The sequence below is a fragment of the Amphiura filiformis genome, chromosome 11, assembly GCF_039555335.1.
Source record: "Amphiura filiformis chromosome 11, Afil_fr2py, whole genome shotgun sequence".
Classification (NCBI taxonomy): domain Eukaryota; kingdom Metazoa; phylum Echinodermata; class Ophiuroidea; order Amphilepidida; family Amphiuridae; genus Amphiura; species Amphiura filiformis.
The window spans coordinates 17,767,705-17,784,490 of NC_092638.1; the positions used below are offsets into that span (position 1 = coordinate 17,767,705).

At 36.0% G+C, this 16,786-nt stretch overlaps 1 protein-coding gene across 1 annotated transcript; it reads left to right on the top strand.

Annotated features, from left to right (window-relative positions):
• Positions 1-6,028: 6,028 nt before the first annotated feature.
• Positions 6,029-6,421, top strand: LOC140163518 (toll-like receptor 2 type-2). The gene has a single exon (XM_072186831.1). It carries the CDS (start codon positions 6,029-6,031, stop codon positions 6,419-6,421), a length of 393 nt encoding a protein of 130 aa, XP_072042932.1.
• The last annotated feature ends 10,365 nt before the right edge of the window (positions 6,422-16,786 follow it).

The window sequence follows — 16,786 nt, forward strand, 5'->3', positions numbered from 1 at the left end:
GTCCCTACCACTTGACGCAACGTTCCCGGAACCACCGCTAGGTGGCAGCACACGACGAAAGCTTTGATGGAACACCTAATTACTTTCATATGGAAAAACCAGGTAATGCTCTGAGATGCCCGAGATATATATGATGTAGCCACAATTTTGACATTGTAGCGCATGGAATGCCTTAGAATGGTTTCAAAAGGGTTGGAAACGCTGATAAATATACAAAACAGCATAGATCTGGGCCAAAAAGGTGCATTTAATCGACAGATCTAATAGACCCGTGACGTCTGCGTGACGTCACGGGTCTATACATGTACAGGTAGCCGGGTATAGCTCCCTTCATCTGGCCAGACGCCACCAACAGCATCTCAGTTTCGAAAAACTCTGGGTGGATATGTTGCCGGCCGTATGAAGGTTGATTCGTATATTAATAGTGTGAATATCATTTTCTCCTGTGGCAATTCGAAGCCCTCTATTAACATTGCTTTGTGGGTTGTCTGGCAATAAACGTATTGCTGTAACTTAGAGGGCCTCGTATCATAGGTCTATACCATGTATACCATAAGAAATACAGAAGTGAAAGAACAGCGAGTATGTTCTCAGTGAATACAAGTATAATACCGAATGATTAGTGAGTTGCATATATGCATAATTGGTATGAATGAAACACCCCTTATGTTAGGCCAGGCCGGGCACACCGACATCGCCTGGCTAATAATTACTTTGTCAGCAGAGATACTAAAATAAATACCCGGGATCGATACACGTGAATTTGCTATGCAAGAGTGTGATATGAGAAGAAAATCTTTGGATACCGGGGTAGAAAATGATGAATATATCCCGTAAATGATTTCGTATAAAGAAACCAGATGTGGTTCCTTGCACTTGAATATATATTTTGAACAGATATGATAGTCGTTAGCTTGCGTCTTGAGAGAGTAGCTTGCGTCTTGAGTCAAAAACTGAATAATTCTGATTTATATGTGCCGAATTATATAGCGCAGTGTATAGGCCAATCGTGGAGGTAATCTAAAAGCATATGACCTATGGCGACTGACACACGGCGAGGTCAGTCACCGAGCTAATCGGGGCTATTGTCAGTAGCCTTAGTAAGATGTCCTTCGGCCAAAAGTGGGGGCAAGCATTTGTTGGCCCGTCGCGCAGTTTGGAAATGTTGCCCCCGGCTCATAATTATTGCACAGTCCCTTACGACCTCATGCATATTCTTTCCTTTCATATTAAAGCCTTAATGTACGATCTTTTTTAATTTTTAAATTTTTCTTTTTTTCTTCCAAAATGATAATATGCAATAATTATGAAAGTTCCCAATACATTTGGACGCGAACAACATTGGGAATTTGCAAAGAAAAAACATCATAAACTTCACCTCTATCACTCGAAATATCTCGCACTATTTGGATTAGGACGGCGAGTTTGGATTAGGACGGCAGCCAGTTTGGTTACGCTCCCTCCACGTGTGGAGGGAGCGTAACCAAACTGGTTTAGTAGGAGACTACGATTTGCGAGTCGTTCTGACATTATTATCATAATCTAAAAATTATGATAATATGTCGGACCAACAGAAAATCATCCCGTTTTACTACAAATAGGGCGAATTTGACAGTTTGCTCATAGATTTAAGTTGGAACATGTGTAAGTATTACAAATATGCCAAAATATCGGTTTTGAAAAAAATAAAGGTATATTCTAAAAAAGATCGTACATTAAGGCTTTAATCGGAGGACAATGCATTCAATTAATGTTAATCAACAAGTTGTTTCATTTAAACAAAAATCGTCAAATGATGAGTTGTGGTATACTTGGGATCTATTGTCTCATGTCTAACCAGACAAAGAAGTGAAACTGACTGGGTACACAGGTTTCAATATTCTCTAATACTCTGTGCCTTAATGATAAACCGCCTCCATATTTGAACACAATAAATCAACATTATCCACGTTTTTTAGATACCCTTTTCTTCTTTTGCTTACTTTTGCACCAAGATTCGTTTCATTGTATCAGAAATCGGCAGATCATAGTTGTGACTTACCTGGGATCTATTGTCTTAGGTGAACTGAAACAGACTGGGTACACAGTTTTCAATAATTCTCAAATACGATGTACCTAGTTGATAAATTAAGAACGCTTTCTATTTGATGTTGGTAAAGTCTTCATTATTATATTTTATCAATCTACTTTCCGATTCACTTGGTCAGAGAAAGTGAGCTAGAGTAGTCTAAGCTTATGATTACCACAGTGGAATCATCTACGAAATATGTCTACCCAAAAGGCTTACCGTGCAAGGTATACGAAGGAGCGCACTTAGATTGCAACAATAGGAAACTTACAAGTATTCCGCCGCTTAAAGACCGGACAATTAAAAGTCTAGATTTAAGTCATAATGAACTTGCAACTGTCGAAGGGATGGGTTTCATTCTTCTCACTTTACTTCAGGAATTAGATTTAAAGGGGGATCCAGTTGACCAGGCAAACTTTCAAGAACAACCCAATTAAGTAGGCTTAAAATATAATCAAGTCAATGTTCACCTCTATACCACCAAACTTTGTACAGCTCCCAACTTAATGTGTTTTCCAGATATTTATAGCGGCCTTTAAGTTACAATCAACTTGCAACCGTCAATAGGATGAGTTTCATTCATCTCACTTCTCTTCGGGAATTAGATTTGAGCCACAACAAGATACTCAATATTAATACCGATGTATTTATAGGACTGATGAGGCTGGAAACTCTAGATCTAAGTTATTATTGAAGACCGAATTAAAAAGACTAGTTTGCGTCTGACGTCAGGGGAAAGGCGCGACGTGATTGGTTGCTGACCTGCGCAGTGCAGCATTTTTGGTCCGGTTGACACGACGTCATACTCAAACTAGTCTTTTTAATTTGGTCTTCAATTATATCAACTGAATCAACATGGCTTAACATTCAATGGAACTCCATTTTACTCAATCACATCATTGAAAAGGTCAGATATTGCGCTTTGTTACAGTAGTCTGGGAAGTCTACCACCATCGGTCTTCAGTGGTCTACAAAGTTTACAAGAGCTTGACATGTCATATAATTCAATGAGTTCTTTACCAGCTTTTATTTTCAAAGATTTGACTGAGTTGACTCGATTGGATGCAAGAAACTGTTGTAAACGGATTAAATCGCTACCAGCTACTCTGTTTAATGACCTCATCAGTCTGGAATATTTAGATGTATCTTGCAATGGTATATCAGACTTACCAGAGATACTATTTGTGAGTCTCACCTGTCTAAAACATTTAGATTTATACGGTAATTCTATAGAATCAACGGAGACATTGTTTGTGAGTCTCATTAACCTAACATATCTAGATATTTCTCACAACAAATTGATCTCTACACCATGCAAAGCAATTGAATGTCTACAAATGTTAACAATATTTAACATGTCTTCCAATACGTTTGACTATATACTTGTCCTATTGGGAATATGACTAATCTCAAAGAGTTAGCAGTATCGCGTTCGTTTGATTCAGACCACTCTATTAAATATTGGAATGAAACCAAATGGTCAGAACTAATTACGAAGTTAACAGCGTCATTGTAAATTATGAAACTGGACTTGGATAGTAATAATATATTCCAACCTGTTTTGACTGGATCATTGTGGAATTCATCAGTGAAACCGTTGGAAATTTCATATTGCAAATTCTTTGGTGGTGGTTATCATCATCTATCAATTGAAGATGGTGCATTCAGTACGTTTCCATATTTACAAAATCTGAGAATATCTGGTTGTCACCCACTTATACCTGTGACAAATTCCATATATCTATCCAAATATGCCTTTGGCGGCTTATCGCACCTTGAGGCACTGGATCTCAGACGTACTGGTCTCACTGAATTTCCATATGAAGCACTGGGAGTGCTTGTTGGCTCGCTAAAACATTTGGATTTGAGCACCAATAGCATACGGGACATCAACGACAGAATCGCTTTAAGATTGGAAACACTGGATGTCTCTGATAACCATGTTGTTATGGACCTTGCATCCTTTCAAAATGTGACTAATGTTTATTTGAAAAATATGATTAAGCCAAATAGATTCACCGATTTTTTACAATTCTCACACCCCATCGAATCCCTCAGGTCTCTTTATATGTCAGGGAGCAGAAATACTGGCGACGTTTATTTATCAATCAATATGCCATTGTGTACCTTATCGCCTACACTTGAGAAAATTATCTTCAAGAGACTCAACATATTCAATAGTCGTGCGCCATCATTAATTTGGAGTAATTGTTCCAATGTCAAGTTATTTTTCATTTCAGACTCTAAAGGAAGTATTTTTGCTGAGCAAGAAATTGTCAATTTTCCCCGCCTAGAAGAGCTGACATTAAGAAACTGTAACTTGGCATCAATTGACCAATTCTTTCTTGAGACTTGCAGTCTCCGATATTTAGACCTGAGTAGAAATAACATCGGAAGTATCAAAAACAATAACTTTTCGTCATTGGTAAACCTTCAACACATGGATCTCAGTCATAACAAGTTGGAAAGCTCGCCAGGAAATCTATTTCATCACATGTCAAATCTCTCCTACCTTAATTTGGCTGGAAACAAACTCAATGATTTGCATTCCGTGAAAGGACTCTATAGTCTACAAACGCTTATTGTATCTAGCAATAAGTTAATCACAATACATGCATTCTTAATGAAAAAGCCATACAGCTTGCTGTATTTTGAATTTAAGATCAACTCATTTTTTGCACCTGTGATATTAAACCCCTACAAGATTGGATACTCACAGATCAGAGAACATACATTGATCCACAATTTTCTTACTTTTGTACTCCTCCGGAAAGTACAAAACAAATTGCTATCACAGAACTTAGTTTGGACTGCAGTATACATCTTGAATACTATATCCCCACTAGCTTGTTAGGTATGGTTGCCATTAGTATCATAACTGCTATCATTTATAAATATCGATGGCGCATACACTACAAATTCTGGGTTTTGTTTTATCAGAGAATGTATCAGAGATATGTAGACAATGATGATGATGCTGACATCATGAATAGCGATGATGAGTATGATGTTGATGCCAGAGAAGCACCAATTATGCGACGTCGATATCATGCTTATGTTGCATATCACAGAGATAATGAAGCATGGATAAACGATCAACTCGTTGCAAACATTAAAGCATACTGCAGTTACTGTCCGTTTTCCTATACACAATACACAGTGCTCTCACCATTGACGCGTGACCCCTACAAATGATGTATGTTGGGAGAATGGACACTTGCCTAGTTAACATCACTGTGTGAAAAATAACCAGCCAATATTTTATTTATTCTCCAAAACTTCTAGCAAATATATTTCTCTAACATGACCTAAAATTACAGCTAGGTTAGATGTTCAGAAATGGTCGTACTTTTGTAAAATATGAGTGAGGGCAAGGCATAGCTAGCCAACTCCCCGTGTTATTTGAATGGAGATTGGACCGAAAATATTGTTATCGGTCCGCTCTCTTCTGAAGGATGCCACAAAAAAACGGTAAAAGCTACATTTAAATTATTCTAAATAGGTTCTAGAAAATAAAGTTTTGTAACATGTCCTAAATTTTAGCTAATTTAGGTGTTTGAGAGGGTCGTACTTTTGTGTTTTAGGAAGGACATGTAAACGACAGATAACACCAAAAATATGAAGAAATTATTTCTAAACCGTGTTAAGTCAAAAATCATTATGTTGCTCATTTTCAAGAATGCTGGTTTACAAAAAGCACGACATTGTCTGATTTCGTGAGCAAAGCCACACATAACATTGTTTCCTTTCGTTTCCTTTATAATCGGTTACCCAACTGAAGCTATGAATACCAGCTTTATTGCGATATCGCACATGAAAACAGTCACTTGTGCACAACCAGAGAAGATCCGATTTAATCAGTTGAGCTGTTTCAATGAGTGTTATCTTGGTTTAATAGCTTTTAATGGGGTTAAGTCCTGCAAAGGTCGAGATGAATTCTACTGTAGACATGACTGCATCATGGATGGACCAGAAGAGTTTCGGCTTTGTATGAAAGAAAGAGGTGACATTCCTGCAGGGCATTACATTCTCAATGCTATATGTCACGGTATTTATCACAGCCGTAAAACTATCGCAGTGTTATCAGAGAACTTCATGGATGACGGATGGTGTAATTATCAGCTACAGATTGCGCGAATGCGATTGGTAAGGGACAATGAAGATGTACTTATACTTGTACAGATCGGACACATCCCTAATGAGAAAAAGACGTTATTGCTTCGCCAAATATTATGTAACAAAGAAGTATTGAAGTGGCCTGAAAATTCAGTTGGACAACAGCTGTTTTGGAATCAGTTGAAGATGAAATTACGTCAACCAGCGCGAATTAATCGTAGATTTGAAGACATATGAAACTGGATTCGATAAGTTTCCAATATCTGTATGTTTCTAGCTGAAGGGGTACTACACCCCTGGCCAATTTTGTCCCTATTTTTGCATTTTTCTCAAAAATTATAGCGCATTGGTGACAAGTAATATATGTATATTATAGGGGCAAGGACTACAACTACTGCACTGAAAATTCAGCAACTCAAGGCAAGTAGTTATTGATTTATTGATCAAATATTGGTTTTCCCTCATTTTTGACTGTAACTCCACAACTGTTGTCTGTGCTGAAATAAAATTTCCAGTGCAATAGTTGTAGTCCTTGCCCCTATAATGTATATATCTTACTTGTCATCAATGCGCTATAATTTTTGAGAAAAATGTAAAAATAGGCACAAAATTAGGCAGTGGTGTAGTACCCCCTTAAGCCTGCATATTGTAATCATTATGATTGGCATGTACTTTTTGCGAATACTTAACATTTAGTTAGTGTTAATCGGTGTCTGTTTTCTCTTTTTCTTTTATTTTTTCATTTATTTGGCGTTTTAAAGATTTAAAGTGTAAAACGCCATGTTGAAGAAGGAAAATACTGACGGGGGGAAATATCTTCGTAGTAAATTACTTCATAGAGAACGTGGATAATCACGTTTTACCTAAAATAAAGTAGAGGTAAAGCAAAACACAAAAGAACAGTATTTGAAAGTGAATCACAATAAGGTATACGGAAGCTCTGTACAGCGATCCTGGAGAAAATAAACAGACAAATTAGAAAAAACGGTTCGATAATTTGACCTGGAGTGAAATTGTAAGAAGAAAGTAAAAATACAAGGAAGGGCAATCGGAAGGTATATTACAGAATGCCGTGCACCTTCTTTGTACTCCAGATCTGTAAGTAAAGATTTGATCTTTGTTTATAGAGAACTCAACATGCTCAATATCAGCCCACCTATAGCAACCGAACCAAAATGCATTCAATCAATGTCTCCTTGTACATCAACGAGTTGTTTGATTTAAACAGACATTGTCAATTGATAGTTGTGACTTACCTGGGATCTATTGTCTCATGACGTACGAAACCATGAAATGAAAGTGACTGGTTACGCAATTTTTGATATTCTCAAATACCCTACACTTTGATGATAAACTTACCAGTCCCATATTCCTTGTTCTTATAATTATTGAAGCACTGTGTATTCAATTAATGTTTGCTTGTACATTAACGAGTGGTTTCATTTTAAAAACAGACATCGTCAGATGATAGTTATGACTTATCTGGGATCTATAGCTATCTATTTTCTCAGGTCTTACTATACACATGTGAAACTGACTCTGACTGGATACACAGTTTGCAATATCCTCAAATACGCTGTACTTGGATGATAAACTTACCACCTCCATATTTGAACCAAAACAAAATCAACAGGTTTTTCCCCTTGCGATGCGACAATGAACTCCAAATTATGTCCTGCATGTAAGGTGGAAACTGAACATAGGCCACCTACGCGTACCTTTTTTGTTTCTTTGCCGCGGTTATTTATACCTCTTTCCTTTGCTCCATTCCATCTTTTTCCTTCTGCCATGTCTTGGCTAATTGACATTAGGCGGATGCACCGTATTTAGCGTTAGGTTGGGATATTATGACTTACATGGGTTTCAACATCCTTCACTGGGTAATATTCAGATCAACGAATGTGATGTCCTCAAGATCTTGTGCAATTTAAATGTTTCCAAAGCTATTGGTCCTGATGGGATATCTCCCAGGGTCTTGAAAGAATGCGCTCATGAAATTGTTTTTCCTTTGTGCCACATTTTTAACTTATCTTTGAGTTCTGGTATTATGCCTGAGACCTGGTTAAAAGCCAATGTTGTTCCTGTTTTTAAAAAGTCTGACAGGCAACGTGCTGAAAATTATAGACCTGTGTCACTATTGTGTATATGTGGAAAAGTGATGGAGAGAGCTATTTTTGATCAAGTGTTCCCCGCAATTAAAGACCAATTATACCATCTGCAACATGGTTTTATCAAAGGTCGCTCCACTGTGACACAGCTTTTATCCGTTTTTCATGAAGTCAGTTCTACTCTGGACAACGCTGGGAAAGTTGATATGATCTATCTTGATTTCTCTAAAGCTTTTGACAGTGTTTGTCATAGCTTGTTGCTTCACAAATTGCAATCTTTTGGCTTTCATTCTGACCTCCTCAATTGGTTTCGCGCTTATTTAACAGGGAGGAGGCAGAGGGTTGTTATTGATGGGGTAAATTCCGACTGGCTTCCAGTTGTTTCAGGGGTACCCCAAGGTTCAATATTGGGGCCTATGCTTTTTCTTTTGTACATAAATGACATGCCCAGTGTTGCCCAGAATTCTTCTTTAGCTTTGTTTGCAGATGACTCTAAATGTTATAAAACATCTCTGATGTCTCTGATTGTCACATGCTCCAAAGTGATATTGATGCATTATTTAATTGGAGCAAAACTTGGGATCTCCATTTTCATCCCTCTAAATGCCAGATCATATCAATCACCAGACGTAGGAATGCAATTCGTCATGATTATAAAATGAATGGTGCCATTCTAGACCGTGTTAGTTCCATTAAAGATCTTGGTCTTGATATTTCTTCGTCTTTCACTTGGGATGATCACATTAACAGGGTTGTTAAAAAGTGTAACAAAAAACTTGGTATGATTAAACGCACCATTGGCTTCAATGCCCCTCGTCATGTATCCAGGACTTTGTACTCAGCCTTGGTTCGTAGTGATTTGGAATATTGCAGTCCCCTCTGGAGTGGTACCTCAAAGCGCAACATCCAGAAAGTTGAGGGGGTCCAGAGAAGGGCAACTAAATTCATTTTAGATTATCCGAGGCTGAGTACAAAGAAAGGTTAACAGAGCTAACTCTTCTCCCATTAAGTTTTAGAAGAGAATATGTTGATCTCAATATATTTTTCAAGTGCAATCTGGGATTATATGACATCAATCTAGATGATTATGTAGTTTTAATGGTATTAACAAAGACCGTCCCACCACCAGATTTTCCTCTGATCCTTTGTTGCTGGTAAATCAGCTTTCTAAAACTGAGTGCCACAAGATGGGCTTTTTTTAGCGTATGGTGCCCATTTGGAACCAGCTCCCTAGTATTATCAGATCTACAAATTCTGTTGCTTCATTTAAGCACCAAGTTTTGGAGTTTTACCAGTCCAAATTTGCTCGCACCTTTGATGCAACTTCTGTTTGCACTTGGACCTCTTTTTGTAATTGTCCAAATTGCAGGCAAATGTAACTTACCTGCATTTTCCCCTCTAATTTATTTTTCCTTCCCTTCTTTTTTTGGTTTTGGTGGGGCGGTCTTAGAGGTGCCTGGCACCTGTTCGCTCCAGCCATTCACTGGACTTTTTAAACAAATGTTCCTTTCATAATATTGTGTAATTTTTGATGTAACTTATGTGCAATATTATATATTTCTTGTAATTCTGTGCCAGTGATAAAGTGTAATAAATAAATAAATAAATTAAATTATTTTCTTTAAATATGTTTTATTTCCACCCGGCTTACCCGGGTAGAAAATAATGAGCCTATATCTTTCCTCAAGCTGAATTTCTTGGTGTTAGATTACTGCCATCATAAAAATATTTAAAACAAAATATGAGATAAACAGAGGGAGAAATATTGAATACACTGACGGTGTCAGTCATGATACCACGGAAAGGTAGACGGGTTGAGCATTATCCTGAACATTGCAAATAGCAGCCATTTTGAATATTTCAAGGTCAAGTGATGAGACATTGACTGTTTGTATATTTTGCTTATACGTTTTATGCGGAAATAGTGGCATTTACTTTGAATATTTCAAGGTCAAGTGATAAGACATTGACTGAAGTTAATCTGTTTGTGTATTTTGCTTATACATTTTAGGCGAAAATGGTGGCATTTACTTATAAGGGATCTGGAATGAGCGTTTTGAGCGTTTCGGCAGTATTTTTTTGTGGGACATGAGAGCACATCAGACATATCGAATTGTATTCTGAATACGAAGAATGTCTTTCTTATATGAAATAATTTCCATTTTTTGAAATTCACGATATAATACAAATTTTATGACAAATTATGAAAATTTGATATTTTTCATATTTTTGATATAATACAGTCCTCGAAGTAAATTTTATAAATCTAATGATATATTCTTAAAGAGTATGTAGCCGACGATCAATTTATATTGAAGATATGGATTTTTTTCCCCAAAAGACCTAATTTTTTTGCTGTTTTTGGGAAAAAAATTCATATCTTCAATACGAAAGGTCAAAATTTTCAATTGACCGTCGGCACGTTAAGCATAAATCATCAGATTTATAAAGTTTACTTCGAGTACTGTTAAATATCAAAAATATCAATTTTAATCATTTGCCATAAAATGTGTATTACATTGCGAATTTCAAAAATCAAAATTATATGATATCATCAGGACATTTTTCGTTTTCAGAATGCAATTCGATATGTCTGAAGTGCTCTAATGTCCCACAATAAATACTGTCCAAACGTTCATACCCCAGCCCTTAACATAAAGATGTCAAAACATTATTTTTCAATGATTTTTAACCGAAAGTAGTGCAAATGGCAGCCATTCTGAATATTTCAATGTCAAGTGATGAGCCATTGACTGAAGTTAATCTGTTTGCATATTTTGCTTATATCTGATACATTTTAGCGGAAATGATGACATTTGATGCACATAAAGATGTCAAAACATATTATTTTAATGATTTTTTGTACACGTGGGGATTTAGGGCGCCATCTTGGATTTAAGGGGAAAATCGAGGTTGCCCGTGGCCTTTTTTGATCCTATTAGGGACCGCTCATTATTAATGTGGGAGGGGGAGCCGGGTAAAATGTAGGGGGGTTATGTGATTTGCACTTTGACAAACAGGGGGGGGGGGTTATGTGATTTTATTTTTCCTGATAGGGGGTCATGTGAAATTTAATAGTCATTCACTATTATTTTACACCATATGTCACCATTTTAACTTCAATAGGGAAATAAAATGGCGCGCGAAGCGCGCATTTGTTACCATAAACATAATCAACAGCCAAAATGTGCTGCGCATTCACTGTACTTCAAGAAATTTTTCCTTTTTCCTACCCCATCCCCCAATGTCAAAAAAGAAATCTACGCACTGTCACATGCTACACACACAAACCACTCACTCCTCACCACATGACCACCCCACCTGCAAGCACTGCACACATATAAATTTTCTCACCAACAGTAGATCTATATATTGGCATAGGCATAGATCCCAGAGGATGGGGGGGAGGATTTCCCCCAATATTTTGCCAGGGGCATGGTCCATACAATCACTCCCCCCCCCCCATGTTGAGGCCTGTAGGCCTATGTGGGTTTCTCACTAAATTAAACTTATATTTGGCAATTTTAGTCACAAAATTGTAATTTTTTTGTGCGCTTCGTGCGAATTTATTCCACTCTTGTACCATTATTTTATCAATTTGGCTTCAAAATGGCAAAAATGTTCATGCCCATTTCTACAATAAACTTATTTTGTCGCAAAAAGAGCTGGATTCACTATGACTTTAAGACATTTTTTCCAACCTCATCCCCCATGTCAACATCCTAATTTCTGTGACTGAATTAATATTGAAGTTTGCTTGAAAGGGGGGAGCTATGTGATTTTGTTTGATTCAAAGGGGGGGGGATACGTAAAAATAATCGCAATAGGGGCGTAGGTATTTTTCACCAATAAAGCTCAACATTCTCCCGGTCCCCCTCCCGCATTAATAATGAGCAGTCCCTTAACCCAAGCAACATATGTGCCAAGTGTGGTTCTGGTAGGAAAACGTGTTAGTTTTTTTCCTTGGATTTTGTTTCTTTGCCGCGGCTTTTTATTTCTCTTTCCTTTTCTCCATTTTCATCTTTTGTCATTCTATCATGTTTTTCCTAAGTGAACACTACCTCTTCCCTCAAGCTGAGTTTCTTGGTGTTAGTTTACTGCCATCATAGAAATAATAAAATAAAATAAAAATGAGATAAATAGAGGGAGACATATTGAATACACAATCTGTCAAAGTCAAAGCCTCCTATGACGGTGTCAGTCATGATAGCATGGAAAGGTAGTCGGATTGAGGAACAATAGTTTTGGGTGGGAACCTGGAATTGCAATATAGTTGCCATTTTGTTTGTTTTTCTTGATTACCTGACATACCCTGACAATGGATTCAGCTGGTGATACTTTGTCATCATTGATCAATTAAAAATATGGCAAAATCATATTTGCCAGCAAAATAATTTCAAAGATGTTTCAATTTTTCGGCGCTGAGAGAGCCATAAGTGACCTTTGATATTAATGCCAAAATAGCTCAATTTCAATAGCACAGTCATACGAGGGTCATTCAAAAAGTTCTACCTCCATCAGCATATCTCTGTTACGTGTCAGGATATTAAAATTACCCATGATTATACTCTTAAATTTCGGCTACAAAATAAGCGTTGTTTGATGAAAATGTGATTTTTGGTTGTTTAAATATGTTGGTTAAAACGAATGCAGATTTGGTACGTCGGAAATGGTTAAAAACTGATTCAGCCATAAGTTTAGTGAGCATCATATTGTAGCTTTGGCTAATCTCCATAAAAATGTTTTTAAGATGCAGTTGACAGGATAAATACGGAGTTTCTTGGTGTTATTTTACTGCCATCATAGAAATATAAAAACAAATGATATAAATAGAGGGAGACATATTGAATACACAATCTGTCAAAGTCAAAGGCTTTTATGACGGTGTCAATCATGATACCATGGAAGGTAGTCGGATTGAGGAACAATTTTTGCTTCATTGGGAACTATTGGAGTATAGTTGTCATTGTTTTGTTTTTGTTTTGTTTTTTGGGAATGATTAACTGACATGTCCTGACAATGGATTCAGCCAGGAGCGTAGCTAGCTTTTTTGATCGGGGGGGCAAATAAAAATTTTGGGGCACAGACGAAAAAAATTACAGTTGCATCATACAATACATAGAGACAAAAGGCTTTATGGGGACGAAATTGGTATTTTACACTATTTTCGCCCATTATCAGGATGAAAATGGCTCAATCTTTGCAATATGCGCGCGTAGCGCGAAAAAATTGTGTATTTTCGGGCTGAATTTCGGTAGAAAAGGGCTTCTTGCCCCCTTTTCTTTTCCTTTGCCCTCCTGATTTTCCCTTTTATTTTTTGTCAGAGGGGCACTTTTTTCTTTCATTTTTTGTCAAGGGGGGCACTCTACCCACCTGCCCCCCCCCCCTGCCAACGCTACTGGAAATTAAAAATATGGCATAATATGACGCTGTTAAAACTTGAGAAATGGTATTGATATTTATTACTTACCTGCTTTTTCGGAGTTATTATAATAGTATCGATCATAGACAAAAAAGACTCAAAATGTGTAATTATTAAAATACTGACCACAATAATGTCGTAGCTCACTAATACAAACCTTAATATAGCAAACAATACCTCCATGTGTGAGATGTTTTCTGTCAATTCTAGCTAATTCTACACAAATTATAATCATTAATTTTAACTTTAGAATCATCAATATCATTAGACAACCGAGTTTCTGTTAAGCACATAATATCAATATCATTATTGTGAAGAAAAATATCAATGTAATGAACTTTGTATCTACCCAGCAAACACAAAACGTTTTCGACATCATTCGCAAAAGGTTATAAAAGGTTGTCAGAAAACGTTTAAATGTCGGGTTATATGAAGGGTATATTAAGAGTATAAAACGTTTTCATAATCTTAAAAAACATTTTTTGATAATCTACTGCTCTGTAAACAAAAATGTTTTACAAAAAACGTTTGAATGCCGGGTTATATAAAGGGTATAAAAACGTTTTAATAACATTCCAAAAACATTCTTGAAAACTTGATACAAAACATTTTAAACAGAATGTTATTTTGGGGTTGAAAAAATATTTTGCGAAAAATGTTTGCACAAAATATTTTCAATAACGTTTTAAAAACGTTTGCATGACCTTTATATAACCCGACATTTAAATGTTATTAAAAGGTTTTGAAAAAACATTTTAAGAACATTTCTGTGTTTGCTGGGTTCAAATATTTTAACATAATGTTATTTAAGTATTGACACAATATTTGGCAAAAATATTTGCAAAAATAGTTTACAATGACATTTTTTGAAAACATTTAAAAATACTGTTGGAGTGTGTTTTCATACAAAACGTTTTAAAACGTTATCATGGCCTTTATATAACCCGACATTTTAATGTTATTAAAACGTTTTTACCTAAACCAAAAGCCATAATATAACTTATTTAAAACGTTTTAAAAACGTTTTTGTGTTTGCTGGGTAAGGCTTTGAATGTTGAGATGAGCAATTTTTAAACCTTTACCAAGAATCAACAAAAGACTCATTACAAAAAGGAATATGGTTCAAACAAGTCCTATAGAAACCAGATTCACAACAGAAGAAGTTATTTTCATCAAAATCAATATCAATACAACTTTTATGAAACAATAAAGAACACTGGATACATGAAAAAGTTTTCTGCACAGACATAATTTTCCTAGAGCATGTGCCACAAGTATTGCTTACAATAGAACAATTTTCATTTACATGAACATTATCAATAATAGGTACTTGGGGTCATCAATAGTAACAGGACATGCATCAGCTTTTTCTAAACAACAGTACTTGTACCTGTATCATCAACGGGGCTGCAACGTTCATTGTTCTATTGTGTCTGATTAGAGCGCTGACATATTGGAAAATGTTGCCAATCAATATTAATGAAAGTATACAAACCAAGGAGGTAAGAGATAGAAAGAAGAGGCAATAGATTACGTAATGCTTTGTTCCTTTGTGCCGATTTGATTTACCGAAACGCTATTCACCAATAGTGCCGTTATGTTCAAGTTTAGTTCAAGTTCAAGTTTATTTCACCATCATATCATAATAATATTATATACAGTAACAAAAGGTTGAGAAAACGATGGTAGGACAATCACAAGAGCAAAGCTCGAAAGACGTGATTGCCCTCAGTGACAAAAACAAAAGACGCCTACAGACAACAGACAAGGACGGGGTGAAAAACGACAGACTGACAGGACTAGTGCAGACAGACAAAGATGACGTTGGCAATGACAATCATGACATATAAAAAGTCAATGAGAAATGTAAAAGTAAGTGTCTTAACTTACAGTACAATGATACAATTTTATGATAAATTACATTATTGAATACAATAAATTTATGAGTATAAAGAAATCAAGTAATCTTTGTAACTGCGTTTAAAAGAATTAGGAGACAAGGCAATTTTGATATCATCGGGGATGGCATTCCAGAGCAATGGACCTTGCCTTCTAATGGTATTTCTAGCCAAATCATATTTGAATATTGAAGGACGAAACAAACTCGATGAACGAGTGGAATAATTGTGGATGGCCATATTTTAACAAAATAATTGGCAAAATTACAAGGCATGTTGTTAATACTGAAATTATACATAAATAAAGCTTTGATAAGTTTATGAATATCAAAAATATTCAAGGCATTTAGCTGAGAAAATAAAGGTGATGTGTGGGCCAGCCACGTAGAGTTGGTACATAATCTGATAATTCTCTTTTGTTTAACAAAAATAGAGTTCAAATTACAGTTGTTAGGATCTGCCCAAATTATATTGCAGTAGTTTAAATGAGGTAGAACTAATGTATTGTACAAGGTAAATAACGTATTACACGAAAGAATATGCTTAAGACGATACAGAATTCCACTATACCTTGAAACAATATTGGTAACATAAGAATTATGATCATACCAAGTCAGAGATTCGTCAAGAATAACACCCAAAAATTTAGTACGAGTTACTTTCATAAGTTCATTGGCATCAATAAATATATGTGTATTGTGATATGTGCGATTGCTATGACGGTTTTTAAACATAATATAATTCGTTTTTTGAACATTAAGGTACAACTTGTTAGCTTTGAACCAGACAGAAATATTAATTAATTCATTATTAACAGAACAGATAAGTTCATCAAGGTTCGGATTGGACATAATAGCATTTGTATCATCTGCATAGATAAAAAAAGACAAATCTTTCGAAGAATATACAATATCATTGAGGAAAATAATAAAAAGAAGGGGACCCAATACAGAACCTTGGGGAACACCGCAATGAACAGTACTTAAATGAGATTTACAATTATTGAACACAACATATTGTTTTCTGTTTGTAAGGTAACTCATGAACCACTCCAAGGCCTTTCCACGTACTCCATAATGGCGAAGTTTCTCAATGAGAATATCATGATTGATCGTATCGAAAGCCTTGGAGAGGTCCAGGAATATACCCAATGTATGGTGACCTTTATCAAGAT

Bases quoted from the DNA above. Each gene is read 5' to 3' on its own strand.
- LOC140163518 (XM_072186831.1), top strand. From the start codon at position 6,029: ATGGATGGACCAGAAGAGTTTCGGCTTTGTATGAAAGAAAGAGGTGAC.